This window comes from Acanthochromis polyacanthus, chromosome 3, assembly GCF_021347895.1.
Source record: "Acanthochromis polyacanthus isolate Apoly-LR-REF ecotype Palm Island chromosome 3, KAUST_Apoly_ChrSc, whole genome shotgun sequence".
Taxonomy (NCBI): domain Eukaryota; kingdom Metazoa; phylum Chordata; class Actinopteri; family Pomacentridae; genus Acanthochromis; species Acanthochromis polyacanthus.
Window position 1 is genome coordinate 16,482,789 of NC_067115.1, and position 17,003 is coordinate 16,499,791.

The 17,003-nt window shown below is 41.4% G+C and overlaps 1 protein-coding gene across 6 annotated transcripts in view; it reads left to right on the forward strand.

The window, feature by feature from the left end:
* Positions 1-17,003, forward strand: part of add3a (adducin 3 (gamma) a) — a 119,837-nt gene that overhangs the window by 73,573 nt on the left and 29,261 nt on the right. For all 6 annotated transcript variants that reach the window (XM_022189460.2, XM_051945707.1, XM_022189459.2 and 3 more), the window contains exons 2-5: positions 866-1,111; positions 15,347-15,485; positions 16,116-16,267; positions 16,702-16,782. In XM_022189460.2, the coding sequence (XP_022045152.2) occupies positions 917-1,111; positions 15,347-15,485; positions 16,116-16,267; positions 16,702-16,782 (567 nt within the window). In that variant the 5' untranslated portion in view covers positions 866-916. The remainder of the gene's footprint in view (positions 1-865; positions 1,112-15,346; positions 15,486-16,115; positions 16,268-16,701; positions 16,783-17,003) is intronic.

Genomic DNA, 17,003 nt, shown 5'->3' on the forward strand with positions numbered 1-17,003 from the left:
GAAGGTCAGTTACTTTGTTTTGCTTTTGCTGTAGCTCATCCTGTATCCTGCAGAATGCTTGTTTTCCTGCCAGGTGACCTGAGAATGACCAGTGGGAGTAAACTAGCTCACCGGTCAAGGCCTGAATGTTCAAACAGCAGAGCTCCGGTACTCCTCGTACGCTTTGTTCGGTGGCCTGTCAGTGTGACCTGGCTAATGCATACATCCACTCGTGACTCAACAAACGTCTGTTGTTAGCACAATGCCATTATTTACATCTAATCAAAGAGCAGCTCATCTTGGTTCCACCAGTAATAAGGCTGTGCTTTTCCTGTTTGATGAACACCTAGTGTGACTCCATTTGTTTCATCTGATGATGATAGACCAGTCATTATCTTATTTGTCAGTACATTTGATGTTCTTGTTCCAGGTGTTTTCCATTAGTTCTGAAAGGATTCTGTCACTCCTGCTCACTATTTTTGGTAACTCCTCACATTAGAAGGTAATTTTTGTTGAGAAAATTGCAACAGTAGTACAATAATTTTACAAATTGAGTGCAAAGGTGTATTCAATCAGGTGTCTGTTCACCAGTAAAAGTTTTGGGGTTGTGTAGCATAAAAAATAAATGTGAAAATATATTCCAAAAATGTGGCACCCTTCTCCTTTTGCATCCTTGTTTCTTCCTTCTTTGTGTACCACATCTTAATGCGTCTTTAGTTTTAATCCTGTTATATACCGTTTGTTCACCGCACTCCGTTTGAATTTCATAGGAAACTGCAACATATCCAAGCACGTGTTGCTTTATGGTTCATATTAAACTTTCCCCACTTGCCTCTTAAAAGACATGATGATTCATCTTCTAATATGTCCATCTCTCTGCTTTCAGGTGAGAGTCAGAGCGGCAGCCATAGAGCAGACGAGTTGAGGTGAAGCAGGCATGAGTGCGGACAGCCATCAGGTGGTGGTGACCACTCCTCCCCCGCCCAGCGGAGGGACCAAGGAGCGATACTTCGACCGGGTCAACGTCAACGATCCAGAGTACATCAGGTCCAGAAACATGTCGCCCGACCTCCGACAGGACTTCAACGTTCTGGAGCAGAAGAAACGTGTCACGCAGATACTACAGAGTCCTGTAAGTTGAAAGAGAGAAAGGGAAATTTACAGTATTCCATCCAGAGGGTATCGTCCTATATCCAAACCTTGAAGCCAAAAACCCACTGAATCCCAAGGGGTTTCTGGGCGATTTTTGCTCCTGACAGATTTTTACTCACTGTGGACTCATTTTTTTTTAACTGCAATATAAAATCTGGTACCTCTGTGGAAACAAACATGCTAGACGGAGCGAGAGCTCAGGCATGTCCATTGTGCAGTTTGTTGCAGCTATTTTGCAATAAATTCTAAACAATTATTAATTTCTTCTACAAAAATTTAAAAACAGAGAATCACCATATACAACACTTTCCCAAGTGACCTCAACTGCCACTAATAATGGAAATAGAAAGGTGCCTCTAAATGCTTTGTAGGTTTACTGCTTACATTTATAATTTATTTCCATATTTGTGTCCTGTTGGCACTGTGTAAGCGCTGCCTGCAGTTTAGCCGAACACCTTAACTAATGGTTTCTTGGTTGTGTTAAAGACTGTAGTTGTTTTTTTTTTGCATTATCTAGTTTGTACAAACAGTTAATTTTTATGTGGATCTGTAGAACAACCAAACGTCTTGATTTTAAGCTTAGATTTTGTTAATGTTCTCCAATAGAAGAACTGAAAACCACACGATTCCTTCTAGAATGGTCTGAAAGGTGAAAACTAATATTTTCTGTTCTCACAGTTTCTGGCCCTTCTAGTGTAATTTTCACATTTGTTTAAGGATAAAATGGCTTTGAAACCCACTGGTGGGATTTGGATAAGGTTAAACAAATTTAAACAATCACAAGCTTTTTTCTGGAGACATCTCAGTTTTAGGTTTCAGAGTTGGGCAGTGATGGCAATTACTCATTTGGAGATCACTGTGAAAGGGAACAAAACCTGTTGTGTGCCTAATGATGAGAACCGTGGTAATGGGGTTATCCAAAGCCTCTTTTAACCCTGGTGTTATTCGAAGCAAACGGTGTGGAAAAGATGGGAATGGGTCCTTGTGTACAGCTGCAGCATATTTTCTACATAAGTGCTACATAAAGACAGGATTCTGGAGGTAGAGGAAGTTATAGATTGCAGGTTGGAGCAGTGAGAAACCTTTACAGTATGAAGGATGTAGGTTTCAATCCAGACTCAGGCTTCCTTGTTGGGATTTGTATGTTCTACCCTGTCTGAATTGGCTTTGTTTGGGTGCTGCAGATTCCTGAGGTGAACTGGTTACTTGCCAGTAGGTATGAACTTGAGAGTGAAAGCCATCTGTCTCTATTTCTTTTTCCCTGATAGATTAGTGACCTGTCCAGTTTAAATCCCAAGTGTTATTAAATGCATACTTTGATAAGCTCCTTCAACTGTGACCAAGATCAACAGTTTTATTGAAAAGATGGAGGAATGAAAAGCTATTTGTCTACTTTTGTGCCCAAATAATAAGTGATTGTTCTTGTCCAAGCCACAGTTTAGTTATAAAGATGACAGAACCCTTAGTGGAGAAATGGCTGTGAGCAAAGAACTTTTCACCTCACTGACTAATAGTTTGAGCAATCAGTTCCCGTTTTCTTTTTCTGTCAGTTATTATTCCTTAATCGTGTGATTTCTAAAGAAGTTACAGCAGTGAGTACATCACATGTACTTGTGTTGATATTGGGACACTGACCACAAATTCACTGCTGTCAGCAACCCGCTAAAACCCTTATATACCAACCAGCAACCACACCCTCGCTCAGGCTTACTGTGGAAACTCTCAGGTGCCCTTCAGGCCGACAGTACTCATGCTAGGTCAGGTTTTGATGAAGCAAACAACTTCATGAGCAGAGGGCACATTTCAGTCAACACAAGTAATGTTGTTTGATTTTCTTTCCCCTGGAGGTCTGGATTCTGAAGATTTACTGTTGCTCTACTAGCCAAGTGCTGGATGCACAGTTGGAGGTTTGAGCCCTTTGGCTATGGCACATATTAATTATTGAGCTGCTCATAGTACTGTAAAGTATTCGGATAAAGTATCTGTATGCTACAGGTTTATTATCGACTGCAGTCTGTGCCAGGATCAGGATGAAGTGCGGAGACGGAGCACCTCAGAAAGCTCAGAGCTAACTTCAGGGTCACAGAAAAGCAATGCACTTCATATTTTTTAAGGTCTATTGAATATTTTCCTTGAATCTTGATTGAGTCGTCTCCTTTTTGGCTTTGTTCAGATTGCAGACGAATCAGATTTGTTTCTCAAATCAGATCTTGAGAACAGACTGTCCACACTAGTATTTGCACATGATCAGATTGGATTACTGTGTCTAGACATCACCAGCCTACGCAACATCAAGATATGTTTTGATAAACTGTTTTGTTCTGGTTAGTTAGTTATTGTGGCATCTGTCCACAGCCTGTTAGTACTGTAGTAGCAGCATGGATTCCACTCAAGACTGCTGCCGCTCTAGATTTGTCACATTGCTGTTGTGTTGTGTAGCAAGTTTTGAATTGCATTTCAGAACACCTCTGAATGTGGTTTGCATCCAATTTTGGAAAAAAAATGCATTTCATGTGGATTTCATGGTGTCTAGACTTTCTAAAATGAGACCGGACACAATTAAGGTTTTCTAAGAATAACAGATTTAGGAGTTGCAGGCAAAACAAGGACAAAGACTCAAAATATGCATTTACATCACTGCCAGGAACTTGACACCTAACCCTGGTGACAATAACCCAGTAGCACTCATAGACGAGTCAAGCTCTTGAAACGGTGTTGTCCTATCTTGTTATTGCACCCTTTGGACAGTTGCATCACCTTGTGTGAAGATTTTACAATCCTGTCCTGCCTTTCAGCCGACACACTAAGAATATTTATTCTGCACTGTTGACTTAAGGCTGGTCTCTCTCTGAAATGCTGCTCACTGTTTACAATGGGATGCAGGTGCAAGGTGTGTATGTGTCTGTATGCATTTGGCTTTTGAATTACTTTGAAGACACAAATACACTGTGGCAGTTATAGAGTCAGCAGGGACAGATTTATGGTAAAGCTGAAGTCAGATAAAAGATAAGGATGGGCGTTGCTGAGGTGATGCACGTTATGAACAAACCCACCTCACAAGTACAGTAATACAAGCCTGGGAGTGTGTGTGCCTGTGTGAGTGTGATTGATATCGGGTAGTAGCTGCTTGGCGGTTTGGCCCGTTCCTTTTTTAAGCTTTAAATGTGATCCGCATTCTGCACATGCCCGGTGTGGTTTTCTTGGCATGCCGTGTTTTGTGCCAGATGTCTGGGAAGGGCAGGAACATGGTGCTGCTGATGCAGGTTTCCACTTGATACCCTGGTGGTGTCTGTGAATGTGTGTGTGAGTCAGAACCTCAGCTACTGTCATGGGTGAACAGATACGGTACAGTACATTTAAGGGCTCTAAACTGGGGTTGACTGGAGGACACTGATGGGACATTATTGAGCATCTGTGACCAACCATCACTGATATTTTTGGTGTGTCTGGCACAGCTGGCTCCAGTCCGTCCTCATCGGCAGCGTTTCAGCCTGTTGATTTCATAGCAGAGGCAGTTGGTAGGAGCTGACCTGATTTGGTGATTTCCTGAGCCAAAGACAACAACCTGTTGACACTAGTGCAAGACATTATCAGTATTTCAGCACGTCTAACGTATATATGTTTTCCACACCACTGTGACATAAATCAAATGGCAGGCTACTTTGTTTTTCTGTAATTCTTTTGCTTTTTTTTTTTTTAGTAATGCATGCTACTGATTCACTTTAATCTTTATGAGGTATAATGTGTCAGTGTTTTAAGCTTATTCTCTGCCCTCTAGTAGCTAAAAATGTAGAATATGTTTTAATTATCATTTTTGTGGTTATTTTTCTGTATTACGCTAATACCTTGGTGTGACTTACGACGCCCGCTCCTTGTTCACCACTCATAACTGTTATTCAACCGCTGTATGTCACCGGTTGCTCACCACCGTTATTTACGGCTGCATCACACTGTGTTTGCGTGTCTACTTGTTGTTCTGCGTATCTGTTGCACTGGTGGTCGTGGAACGTTGTGGACATTCTTCCCTCTTGATGTGGTTTGGGTTGCGAGCCAGACAGCTCTCAGTCGGCAGTGACAGGTGGCCTCCTGCGGATTGCGTAGTATTTCCAGCTCTTACATGAAGATACTGTGTGCCCCTCAGTGCTGCTTTATTCACATTCAGCTACAACAACAACAACAACAAATTGTTGACACCAGCTGGCCATTGTCTCCATGTGTTCTCCATCTTCTCAGTTTGGCTGCTTTCCTTATATTCGGCTACACAACAAAACACATGGGGACCAGCTGGATGTCCACGCATGTGCCTCCCTCCCCTCTCCTGCCTTTCCTTCCCATTGCTTTTCTCATATTTGTTTCATTCCAGTGTTATGGGTCTAGGTGCAGCCCAGATTACATGTTTCTATTGCTCAGATGGCAGGTTGTATTTAAAGAAGGACCAATATAGAACAGGCGGGACTGAAATCAACTCAGCTGACTTCAATCCACTCGCACTCCATTCATGCAGCTGTGTGTATTTCAAAGTCAAAAGGCTACAGCTACACCGCTGAACCATTGCGTTGTTTTTAACTCGCCAAGTTATGTGATCTTTATGTACAGCAGCGTGATATTTGTATTGCTTATATGCATAAATATTAATCACAGTTTCAGCCGAAAAGATGAAAATGCTTTTATCTCTTCTACAGAAATTAGAACAGCATAATTTGGATGTAGATATGACATTTTAAGCTATTAAAGATGGAATATGCCACATTCATGCAAAGAAAAATGCTCCCTAGTTGCCTCAAGATGAATAGAAAAGCATTATTTTTCCCTTACTGACTCCTGGTTGTGCATGTAGCAGTCTATGCCAGTTTTCTGTTACTTATTTGATCATTTATGCCATATGAGGAGAAAAGGAGGAGAACCTTTCAGGAGCTTTTGGTTAGTCAGAGTGTTTTGTATGACCCTGCAATGATTGAAATTTGCCCGAGGTGTTTTTATGAGGCACTCAGAGCTGGTTTTCTGTGCATTTCATAAGTAAGAAGGATCCTGGATACAGATTTTTGGCTGCAATCGAGTCTCATGATGTCATGGCTGGTAAATCATTATTAATTTGTTAGTGTTAAATTCTCCGGTAAAGCCTCTCTGTGTTCCCCTGTAGTTGCTGGGTAATAGGTTGCCGTGACTCTGCCACTGGAAAAGTCCAGAAGGTCAAAAGCCATCAGAGGCATGAGATTAAATCAAGATGAAATTGGATTGGAGTCGTACTTCCATATGCTGCTTCTATTTCAGCGTCTTTGCTCATCTCGCTTTCTTCCCTTCTATTTCTTTTTCCTCTCCTTTCTCCTCCTTTGTGCTTCTCCAGCTTGTGGCACAGTTTATTCATCATCCATAGAAATTATTCACCGATGCCAAATGGTAAATTTACTCAGCCTTATTTGCTCTCGTCGTGTGGTTTGCGGAGGAAGTGCACACCACGTACACGAGAAAACACAAGTGGATAGTTTATGGTGCTTTGGTGGGTTCTGCTGAGAACCCCCTCGTGTGAGGTAAATGTCACGACTGCTCACTATTATGTTTTCCTTTTTTTTAACTTTTAAAGTCCTGAAGGTCTCATTTGGTGGAACATTAGTGGTTGAACTCACTTGAGTCTACTTTTGAACACGCCACCTTCCAGCTCAGAGCCATGTCCTGGCAGCTGTTTCAGTTTGGCTTTTCACAACATCTCTTGGGTGCTGAACTTAACAAAGCCTCCGGAGTGGAACAGTGCTCTCGGAATTAGAGCAACATACTGCTTTGGCAACCACATAAAGAGAGGGCAAAGTCAAAAGACTGTTTCTGGTTCTTTTGGTATAAGCAAGCTTTACACTAGTTTCTCCATTTGGCAACTGGAATCTGTATTCTGTCTCAGAATCGGAGACCGAAAGTTTGTCACTCACCAAAATACAGTTAGGGATTGTTTTGTGCCTGTGGTGCAAGAACATATCTGAAAATAGAGCTAGACCATCTGCGAATACTGACCGTATGAAGCAGATCCACATAAAATACAGTTCCCTTGTCCATGGCTGTGTCCGAAATCGCATACTAACATACTACATACTACATTCTCAATGAGTATATACTGTACACTACGTACTATAAGTATGATTAGAATGCCGACCGTTCACACTGTAGTATACTACTCCGTTTCCCATAATGCATTTCAAACCTCCAACACAAAAACCGGAAGTACGGCTATCAAATATCTCGGCTGAATGCCGGCTTCAGGTCGATTTTACGCTAACAAAGAGTCGCATAATTAATGTGGCAATTTCAAGCCGGCACTCCTCATGCAGTTATTAGCCAGATTATGCGAATCGTTTCAGTTGTAGCTGCAGGCTACTGGAGGTAGCTGCTACTTGTTCTGTATGCAAAGCGAGCTGCTGCAACTAGCTGCTAGCGTTCAGTAGCACGTTGTGAGGCGTCTGACAAATTTAAACGTTGGTCAGAAAATGCCTATTTCTCAAATCTGTGGGTGATTAGGATGACTACTTAACCACATAAAATAAAATAAAAATTGCCGCGGTCCGGCCACATATCCCGCGGAGGCTTGCATTTCGGTGGATAGCTTGAATATGACTAGTGTGGTCACCGCGCATACTTAAAATTTTTCCGGATATAGTATACATCCGGGTATTTCTCGCATACTCAATCTTTTCATACTATCCAATGGGAACGCACTACATACTTATTTTGACGTCACATTTAGTATGAGTAGTACGTTAGTATGCGATTTCGGACACAGCCCATGTCTGTTTGTACAGCGGTCGCTAGCCTCTTGTTGCTTTGCATGGCAATGATTCCAGTGAGCTCCACTCTATGTAATGTGTAGGGATGTTAATGATTAATCAATTGACTGCCATTAATAATTTAAACAATCAAAAATATATGAACGGATTAGGCAGAAGAAGGACATGAATGCCACATAATGTATTTTAGATTAGCTGTAGTACCTGGTGGCAACAGCAGGTGAGATCTATTACTGTTTAGCACTGTAGTGACCCAAGGCGGTGGTTTCTCAGACTTACTGACGCTTCTGTTTCAGCAAAGAGCCTTGAGGGAGTTTAGTGGGTCAAATGTAAACCATGACGAAGTATCCTGTGATGCTTAATGGATGCCGGCTAGTGCGATCATTTCCATGACAAGTTAAAATGTGTTATGATAGTGTCTCTTTAAGCTTGTGGCTGTTTATGCAACCAAGCGCCCTATTTCATGTGACTCAATAGGTCTGTTTTGGTCACGTGATCATGCTCAACATAATTGTGTCAGAGATTGAAACTTGGTCCTCTGTGGTCATTTTGCTGTATAATTTAATTGGCTGTTGTGAATTGATCGGAATTTTCATCCCTGGCAGTGTTGTAATTCACTAAAAATTTTATACAAGAGAAGCCCTCAGAGAGTGCAGTGCTCTGCCAAGGCTGCTCAGTCTTTGTATCATTTCTGACAGATGATGTCTTTAATTAAAAATTATGGCGTGTTTTATGCGTGTGTACTTTATGTACGGATACCGAATCGCGTGACCTAAATATTCAGGTGGGAATTGATGGTACTCTGAAACACCCCCACAATTTAATCAGGTTTTCCTTGTATCTTTCCGACGAATAAGTCCCAGTGGATTTGTACTAGGATCGCAGTCATGCAATCGTCAGCAGGCGATTGATGTAGTGTTCACTTGTCATAGTTACAGTGATGCTATCCCGCAATGATATGGAAATCTTTAACAAATCCGTAGGTCCAGACTGGAAGCCACATCACTGCCAGTTGAGCTGGTTCTTATCATTTCTGACACAATTTCCCTGAAAATTTCATCCAAATCCGTTATTCCGTTTTAGAATAATGTTGTGCACAGACAGACGGATTCACAGAAGGACAAACGGCACATGACTCCACCACATTCCTTGGCAGAGTAATTAAAGGAAAATAGAACACTGGAATTAAATTTGTATTATGTTTACCAGCAGGTGATCTAAGATGAGCTACCAAAGTCTGAATCAGGACAGAAAATGCTGGATTGGTACATCCCTACCTTACAGCCTGTATACTATTGACAAACATACATGTGAATCCAAACACAGTTCATGGTCATCTGCATGCACTGACAAACTTTGTTGTTAATTTCGAAGATGAGTATCGGTGTGAATTATCTCCTTTGTTCAGACTTCTCTGTGCTTTCTGTTGAGGTGAACAAGTGCAAGATCTAAGAAAAGGGCAGAGAGTTTATGTAGAGCAGCGAGACGTTGGCACTGAAGTCAGGGACCAATTTCACTGACGCAGACTCTGGGTTAGATGAGGGGGGATCAATAGCATTGGCAAGCTTGCAGGCAGGCAGGCGCTCCTCAACTTTGTAACACTGTCACATTGGTGGCTTGAAAGAACAGCATTGTGCTGACACAGGAAGAGTCTCTGTCTGAAATTACAGGCCTCATCTGGTCTGTGTGTTTGCCATTTAGTTATCATTTGTGGAGTAGTTTCACCCTAAATATGTCAGAGGAGTTCTGTTTAGATTCTGTACTTACTCCTACATTTTCATTTGGCCAGGGGACCATAGATGCAGTTCATCACCAAGATACTTGAAAATGCAGGTCATTATGTTCTTTCACTTAGAAGTGAGAATGTAATCCTACAGTAGATGACCCCAAAACACAATGTTCACAGTTATAAGAAAACACTACCTGACATTGATATTCAGCTGCTGAAGCAGAGTTTAGTCTTTGTCCAATACAGGCTACTTGTTGTTTTCAAGCTTTGTTGTGCTGTGAGCCTAAACAATAGCCAGATTTATTTTTAATGCACTTAATTAACTGTGTTGTAGTGAGTCACAGAAAGCCACTGTCTACTCCACATGAGGACACGAGTGTATTAGAGGTAATGATGAAACCATCGGAAGCGTCACAGATTTCTTTGAAGCCACAAGCCCAGTCATGCAGAACTGGCTTTGCTCCAACAAAGTCGTAAAAAAAGTCCCGTCGTTTTCCCACAGGATGACGTACTCCAGTTTAACTTTCACCTGTATCTGCAACAGTAATTTCAACACAAACAATAGCGTTACAGCTAAAAGAAACTTCAGATGACACAAACTCTTGGATGAACTGACTTCCTGTTACATCAGAATCACTTTATTCATCCCCGAAGGGAAATTCAGTATTCACATCAAGAGTTTGAAGAAAAGTCTCTGTCGTCCTTTTAGAATGTGATTGTGCCAAAATGTACTTTTGTTCACCAACCACCAAATGGTAAAAAGGTGATAAAATACTCGTGTCAGGAAGCATCTGCCATGATGTAATATCCTTAAGTAAGGCATGAATCCTGACAGTCCAGCTTGTCTTCAGATTAGCAGCATTGTCCCATGGAAGCAATCCAAAGACAATATAAAATAAGAAAAGTAATAAAGACTGAGGTACAAAGATTTGAAACACCTTTTATGTAATGTGCCTCAGGCGGACTGGCGTTTGATCTCTTAAAATCTTTTATTACTTTACATAAGTAGTCTGTCTCCACTGTCAGCCTTCCACAGAAGAGCTGGCCAAGCTCCAGTCTTTCTGTCGACTTAATACTCCTCAAGACTGCCGTAGTTCCATTTTAAAAGATTAGCTTTTGCCATTTCAGAGCCGTCACGGAAACCCTTTATCGCTCTGATTGGATCACATTTTTTCCTGTAGTAAGATCTGCTTCAGCTGGTTGTCTGTCAGTGAATTCATTGGCAGGGCAAAGGATGAATATTTGTGGTATTTCCACCACAGGTGCGAATGTGTTGTAACTGTAATGACGTAACCTTTTTTTTTCAGTTCATCTGATTTCCTGTCTTTGGATCAAAGTGGAAGTTGTGATTAAAAAGTGAGCAGTCAAACCACAGCAGCTAAAAAAACACAGTTGACATGTGATGTTGTTTTGGTTGCTGCAGATGTGTTTTTTTTTTTTTTTTGCTGAAATATTAATGATACGATCCACTTTAGGTTGGTGGATTAATCTGTTTAGATGATGGGAATCAAATCCCTGCTGTCATAATCTTCTTGGGAAAGCACATACAGAAATTGTAGAGCAGATGCCTGCTCATGTGTGCGTGTTTCTTTGTTTGTGTGTTGTTATGCTCATGTGCTTTGTTAGTCGGTTTCACCCCAAAATGCTGCAAGTTCAGTGTCAAAGTTTGCTCTCTGAAATATTTCCCTGGTGATTCTGTATGTGGTCAATTGCAGAAAGTAAAGATCAAATTCAAAGTGGCTATAACCAATGTTTTATGTAACAATGAGTGAAACGATTACTAGTATGTGAAATGAGTTGCTGTTCGAAGTCACCTCACTGTAGAATTATTACCAGACTCGGTAGTTTTCTTTAGCCCCATGGAGGTTTTCATCACCTTTCAGTTCATCATTTTAATTTAATTTGATCTGCAACTTTACTGTTTCAACTTCACTGATTCAGACTCTGACCGCTGCAGACAGATCTTTTCTTGTTGGTTATAGTGGAACATTTAACCGCTGGAAATTGAGATATTTATCTTCAGTCAAAAATAAAATTCGCATTTGTAATAAAGCGTCTTGAAACATAACTCCAAATGAATGCTAATTTGTTTTGAATCTGCTGTGTGCTTCAGTAGGCACCTGTTTGCCTTTAGGTCAAGCCTTGATTATACTTCCTTGTTAATGTGGACATCACAGATGTGCAGTTAGTATACCACATGTTAGTCTCTCTACAGGACACGTTTCACACAAGCACAGTAAGATGGAATCTACGTATTGCATGCGTGCAAACTGCTGTAAAACATGAGTATTACGTCTTTGTAGCATAGTCATTTGCACAGGCACGTTTAGGCTCTGCAGTGGGGTTTGCACAGATTTGAGCAGATGATGACATTTTCATCACTTGGGCTCTCATCTCTCAAAGTCAGATCATTTTCTAGCTCAGACACATCACTGTGTAAAATGGTCTGACTGCACCTCATCATCACTCCTCTATAGGAGGAGGAAAAGCCAGAGCATGTTTGTATTTCTTTAATCTGATCATGATCATCTGCAACAGGATGCAACTACCATGTTAACTCAAAATAGTGACAGGGGAGTTAAACGCTGACTGAGTGAACAATCCATACCTTCAGCAAAAAATTTGCAGCGTGTAGGTTGTTGGTTGTTGTTGTTGTTTCCTGTAATGAAGGAGGTTGTGAAACGGTAAAATGTAGATAGTGGACAGGGAGAAGAAAATGTCCAATGGCAGGTTCCTAGTGAAACTACTCAGTCCCTAGCAGACTTTTGCGCACTTGCAGGAAATTGACCTTCACCATATCAACTTAAAACATTGACAGATTTTCAGTGTCACAGCTTACACTTCTAATCCCAAGTTTCAAGTTAATTTGTGCAGGTTAAATAGTATCACACGATAGGATTTCTGTTTGTTATGTTGTTGTTTTACTCGAGCAACCAGTGTCCAGCTAGCTGACAGTATGAGGCTAGTGGGAACTCTCCAGCACAAACTGCAAACAAAGACTTTTCTAGCCGAGTCAGGAACACAGAATCTGCCTGAGTGAATAGTGTTCATGCTCTGATTCCAATGAGCTATGCTTTTAGCAATGCGGCTATAATGTCAGTTTGATGGCACAACAGTCTCTGACAGATACTCAGAACAACAACTTCAAACAACAAAGCCCTGACCCACCACTGTCAGACATCCGCAACAGACGGGTTGCCACAGCAACCTCACCACCAAGGACGGAGGAATGTCTGGCCGGGGTTCAGAACCACACTGGTGGTTGCTCCACTTTTAACAAAACAGCCCCACATGGGCATAAAACCAAAGACCCAACTCCATTTGAGCAACACTAATGGATCCATCCCATGGGGGACTCGAGAGATGAGCAGCGAAAAGAGGAAGTTAAGTGCAAGAGATGTGTACAGACGCAGCTTCACTACCAGAACATTGTCTGTTGCTTAAACATTAAGATTAAATAAGAGCATAAATATTAGATATTGCTAGACTTTGAGGTGCCATAGCATGGAAATGTTATCGTGGCCTATTTCACTCTGAGACTCCACTAAATTTGCCAAAAAATGTGCTAGGTTTTAAATGAATAAATTTCATCCGACTTACAGTCTGTCTGAAATTAACTTAACTTTTGCTGAGCTGAAGCTGATTTACAGCCAAGAACGGATCTGATGCCGAACAGATAATGGTATACACAGCGTGTTTGGTGCCTGCAGGACTTCCGTGCTGCAAACCGGGGTTTTAATGAATTGGTTAATGATAGTAGATGTAAAGGTAGACCAGATGGTGACCAAACACGGTTAAATGATCCCAGAAAATTGAGTCACCATTTAACAGTGGCTGAAACAAAATGAAGTCTGTGTCAAATTATACTTGTTGACAAAAAATAAAAAATAAAGAAAGATGTCAGAAGTGCTAATGAGAGCTAACTCAGAGTAAGGTTCTTAAGCCAGGAGATGTCTGGTCTTCAGTTTGAAAGTAAAGATCTCTTTGTGGACATGTAAAAAAGAAAGAAGTTACCGCACAGAGTATATAAACTTCTAGTCCACCACTGCAATAACACTCCTGTGTCATGCTGTTGACATTTACTGTTGACTAGTTAAACAAAGCCGTGTGATTTAATGACTTGGTGAATGGATTCCACTTAATGGATAGGGTAATGTAATGATCTGTTTTTTGCAAGGTACAGTGCAAATGAAGATGAAATTGTGACCACTAATGGATCAAATCACATCAGCACATCTCAGATTTCCAGATCGTGAGACTGTAATTTACATCCGTCAGCCACATTAAAACCACCTCTCTAGTATTGTGTAGGCCCCCATTTTGCCGTCAAAAAGCTCTGATCCATCAGGGCATGGGCGCAGGACCTTTGGGGAGACCTGCGTTCGAAGGAAAGGAAGCTTGATAGCACTCAAACGTGGGGACTGTAAAGGCCAGACCTAAGACTTGGGCTCTTTCTGTTATGCTCCTTGTGTCATACATGAGCTGTTTTGTGTTGTAGTGTGGTACAATGTCCTCAGGAGTGCCGTCAGAGTTTTATCCAACATGTATGCAGGGACCTAAGGTTTCAACATGAACATTGCATTGTAACAAGACAAGCCGTGGTATTCACTTTGCTTCTTAGTGGTTTTATTGTGAGAATGTACTGTACACAGTGTATAGTGTGTGTCTGTTGGGGTCTGCATCTTGAAAATCCTCTGTCCTGGTCACAGCTTTAATTACATTAGCAGGTAGAATAAGGTGAGTGTGTCCCCAGAGAGGTTAACAACCTTATTAAGATTATCCATGCAGTATTACCTCGTCTGCTGTTCCCCCTGCAGCCTGCCACTGAATGCATCTGCATGAAAACAACATATGTGCAGTTAAAACATCATATTTCAGACTGAACCAGAAACCTTCTGCTGTGATCTTTATATATATACAGCAAGTCTTGTGATTTCTGTTTGAGCTTTTGATTTATGAGCTGCTGCATTAATGAGAAACATTTGCTCTGAAGGAAGTGTAAAATCATCTAGTACTGTACATGATGTCAGTCAGCCAGCTGTGTGTTTGTGTGGTCTTGCATAAGAGATTGTTTGCATGCAGTGTGTGTGTCTGTGTGTGTGTGGATTCAGCAGATGACTGTAGTCTGGACATGAGGATTAGTGACACACACACACACACACACACACAGTCTCTCTCTCCTGGTCACACCGAGCCGCCAATAGTAACACAAGCTGTGAGTAAGTCAGGCAACCAATCCAGTCGCAGCTTATTGTACGGCTAACCAATCCACATCCAGCTTCAAAAAGCGTTTTCACAGTAGGACGATTTAGATTGACACCCAAGAAGGATGTCTAATCTGCGATTAACGTTTCTCCCTTGATCTTCGTGTCTTTACTCCCTGCCTTTTACTTTTTATAATTTTGGTAATGACACGCATACAATAAATTCTTTCTCTTTCTTTCCTGTTTAAGCTGGATAACATCCTGTCCTGAACTCTAATTAAATCCCTTAAAGGCTTCGTTCTCATGCATAATGTACAGATATCTGTGAGGAAATATTGTCCATTTCCAGGCGTCATAACATGCACTTATAATCTTAAATTTACCCATCTTACCTTGTTGCTGTTATCAACCTTTCGGTAAATTTTCGTTGGGTTTGTAGTTTTTGACACATTGCAACATCTCAGCTTTAGATTATTCCCTCTCTCAACTCCTTCCTCTCTTGTCTTCTCTGCCAGGCTTTCAAAGATGAATTGGAGAGTCTGATCCAGGAGCAGCAGCGGAAGGGCAACAACCCCACCGGCCTGCTGGCCCTCAGACAGATCGCAGACTTCTTCATGGCCAGCTCAGTGGCCGGCTTCAACACCTCCCCTCTCAGTGAGTATTCACTGTTCCCCCAGACAACCAGACACTAACAACCAGCAGAACATGTCACCCTTGCCAACAGTGCAGCCACTTTGAACTGCATTAAAAAAAACTAAAAAAAAACACAGCACCATTATTAGCAGACAGGCGATCCATACCCAAACATGAGCTTTGCGTGCTTAAGGGCATAAATACTCTTAGACAACCCGAGCCCAGACTCCGGAAGAGCCTTGCATATTTCAGCAGGTTTTGATCCTTTTGTGAGTTGTGTCCAAGAGTCCATATGTGAAATCTGCTTCCAATCACTGTGCTGGAATGCACAGCTAATGCTGAATTACATGTCAAAGACTATATAGCAGAGCTGTTTAGCTCCTCCTTAAATATATGTCCTAGAAGGTGCTGTCATAAAACAAAGTATTAAAGGATGGAGTGTTGTTTGCATCACCTCACTGTGTAAATTACGACTCTGATGTTGAGCCAGATGTGTCACATACATCATTGGATAAAAATCCAGATGTTGGATGCAGATGTCTGCTGCTGCTGAGTGACTGCCACTGATGTAATTAATACCACCAGCTTTGCAAACACCATTTTTCCACGTGTGTCCTGTTGATTTGACTCGAATCGTCCGTGATCTTTTAGGTCTGGGGATGGTCACGCCCATCAACGACATGTACGGAGTGGAGCCGACCACACTGGTGAAAGGCGAGAAGCTGACACGCTGTAAACTGGCCAGCCTCTACAGACTGGTGGACCTGTTCAGCTGGGCACACTTCGCCAGCTCTTATATTACAGTAAGACGTCACAGCAAGAGCAATAAATGGACTGAGAAATTCTTTTTTAGTATCTAGTGCAGTTTTACTATGTTGGTGTGCAAAGTGTAAAAAAAAAAAAAAAAAAGCATATAATTTCAGCATATATAGAGCCTGCTGAAATTCCCACAGTGGTAAACATTAGTGAAAAATGTTTGACCGACATCACTTTCTTTTAACAATCCCACAATAAATTGAGTCATAGCTGCTAAATGTGCACTAGTTGAACCCAAAAATGGTTGGTTCTTAATCGGTTTCTTTACTAGTTCATCACTCATTAATGCTGTCCTAATTCTTATGCAATTTGTGAAGAGGCCTCTGATTGTTCTTTTTTTTTCCAGAGGGTTTTTTGTATAGTTTGGAGTTTCAATTTTTTCCTTAATGTTATTATTCCTCACCTCCTTTTCGTATTCCAGGGCAGAGTCAGTAAAGAGCAAGACCACATCCTCATCATCCCCAGAGGGCTGTCATTTGCTGAGGCGTCTGCATCAAACCTGGTAAGACACACGAGGACAGAAATGCTTCTACTTAATTATATATTCTGGTATAACAGGTTGTAAATGTCAATCTGTGTCCTGTGACTCTATAAAGGTTTTGGCCTTGACTGCACAGGGCTGATGTTTTTACCCGCTTACTTCCTTCACTTTGCCTCTGTGAATTCAGTGAAGGGGGAAAATAGCAGATAACCTAGATTTCCGTGTTTTGGCGTTCCATTTAC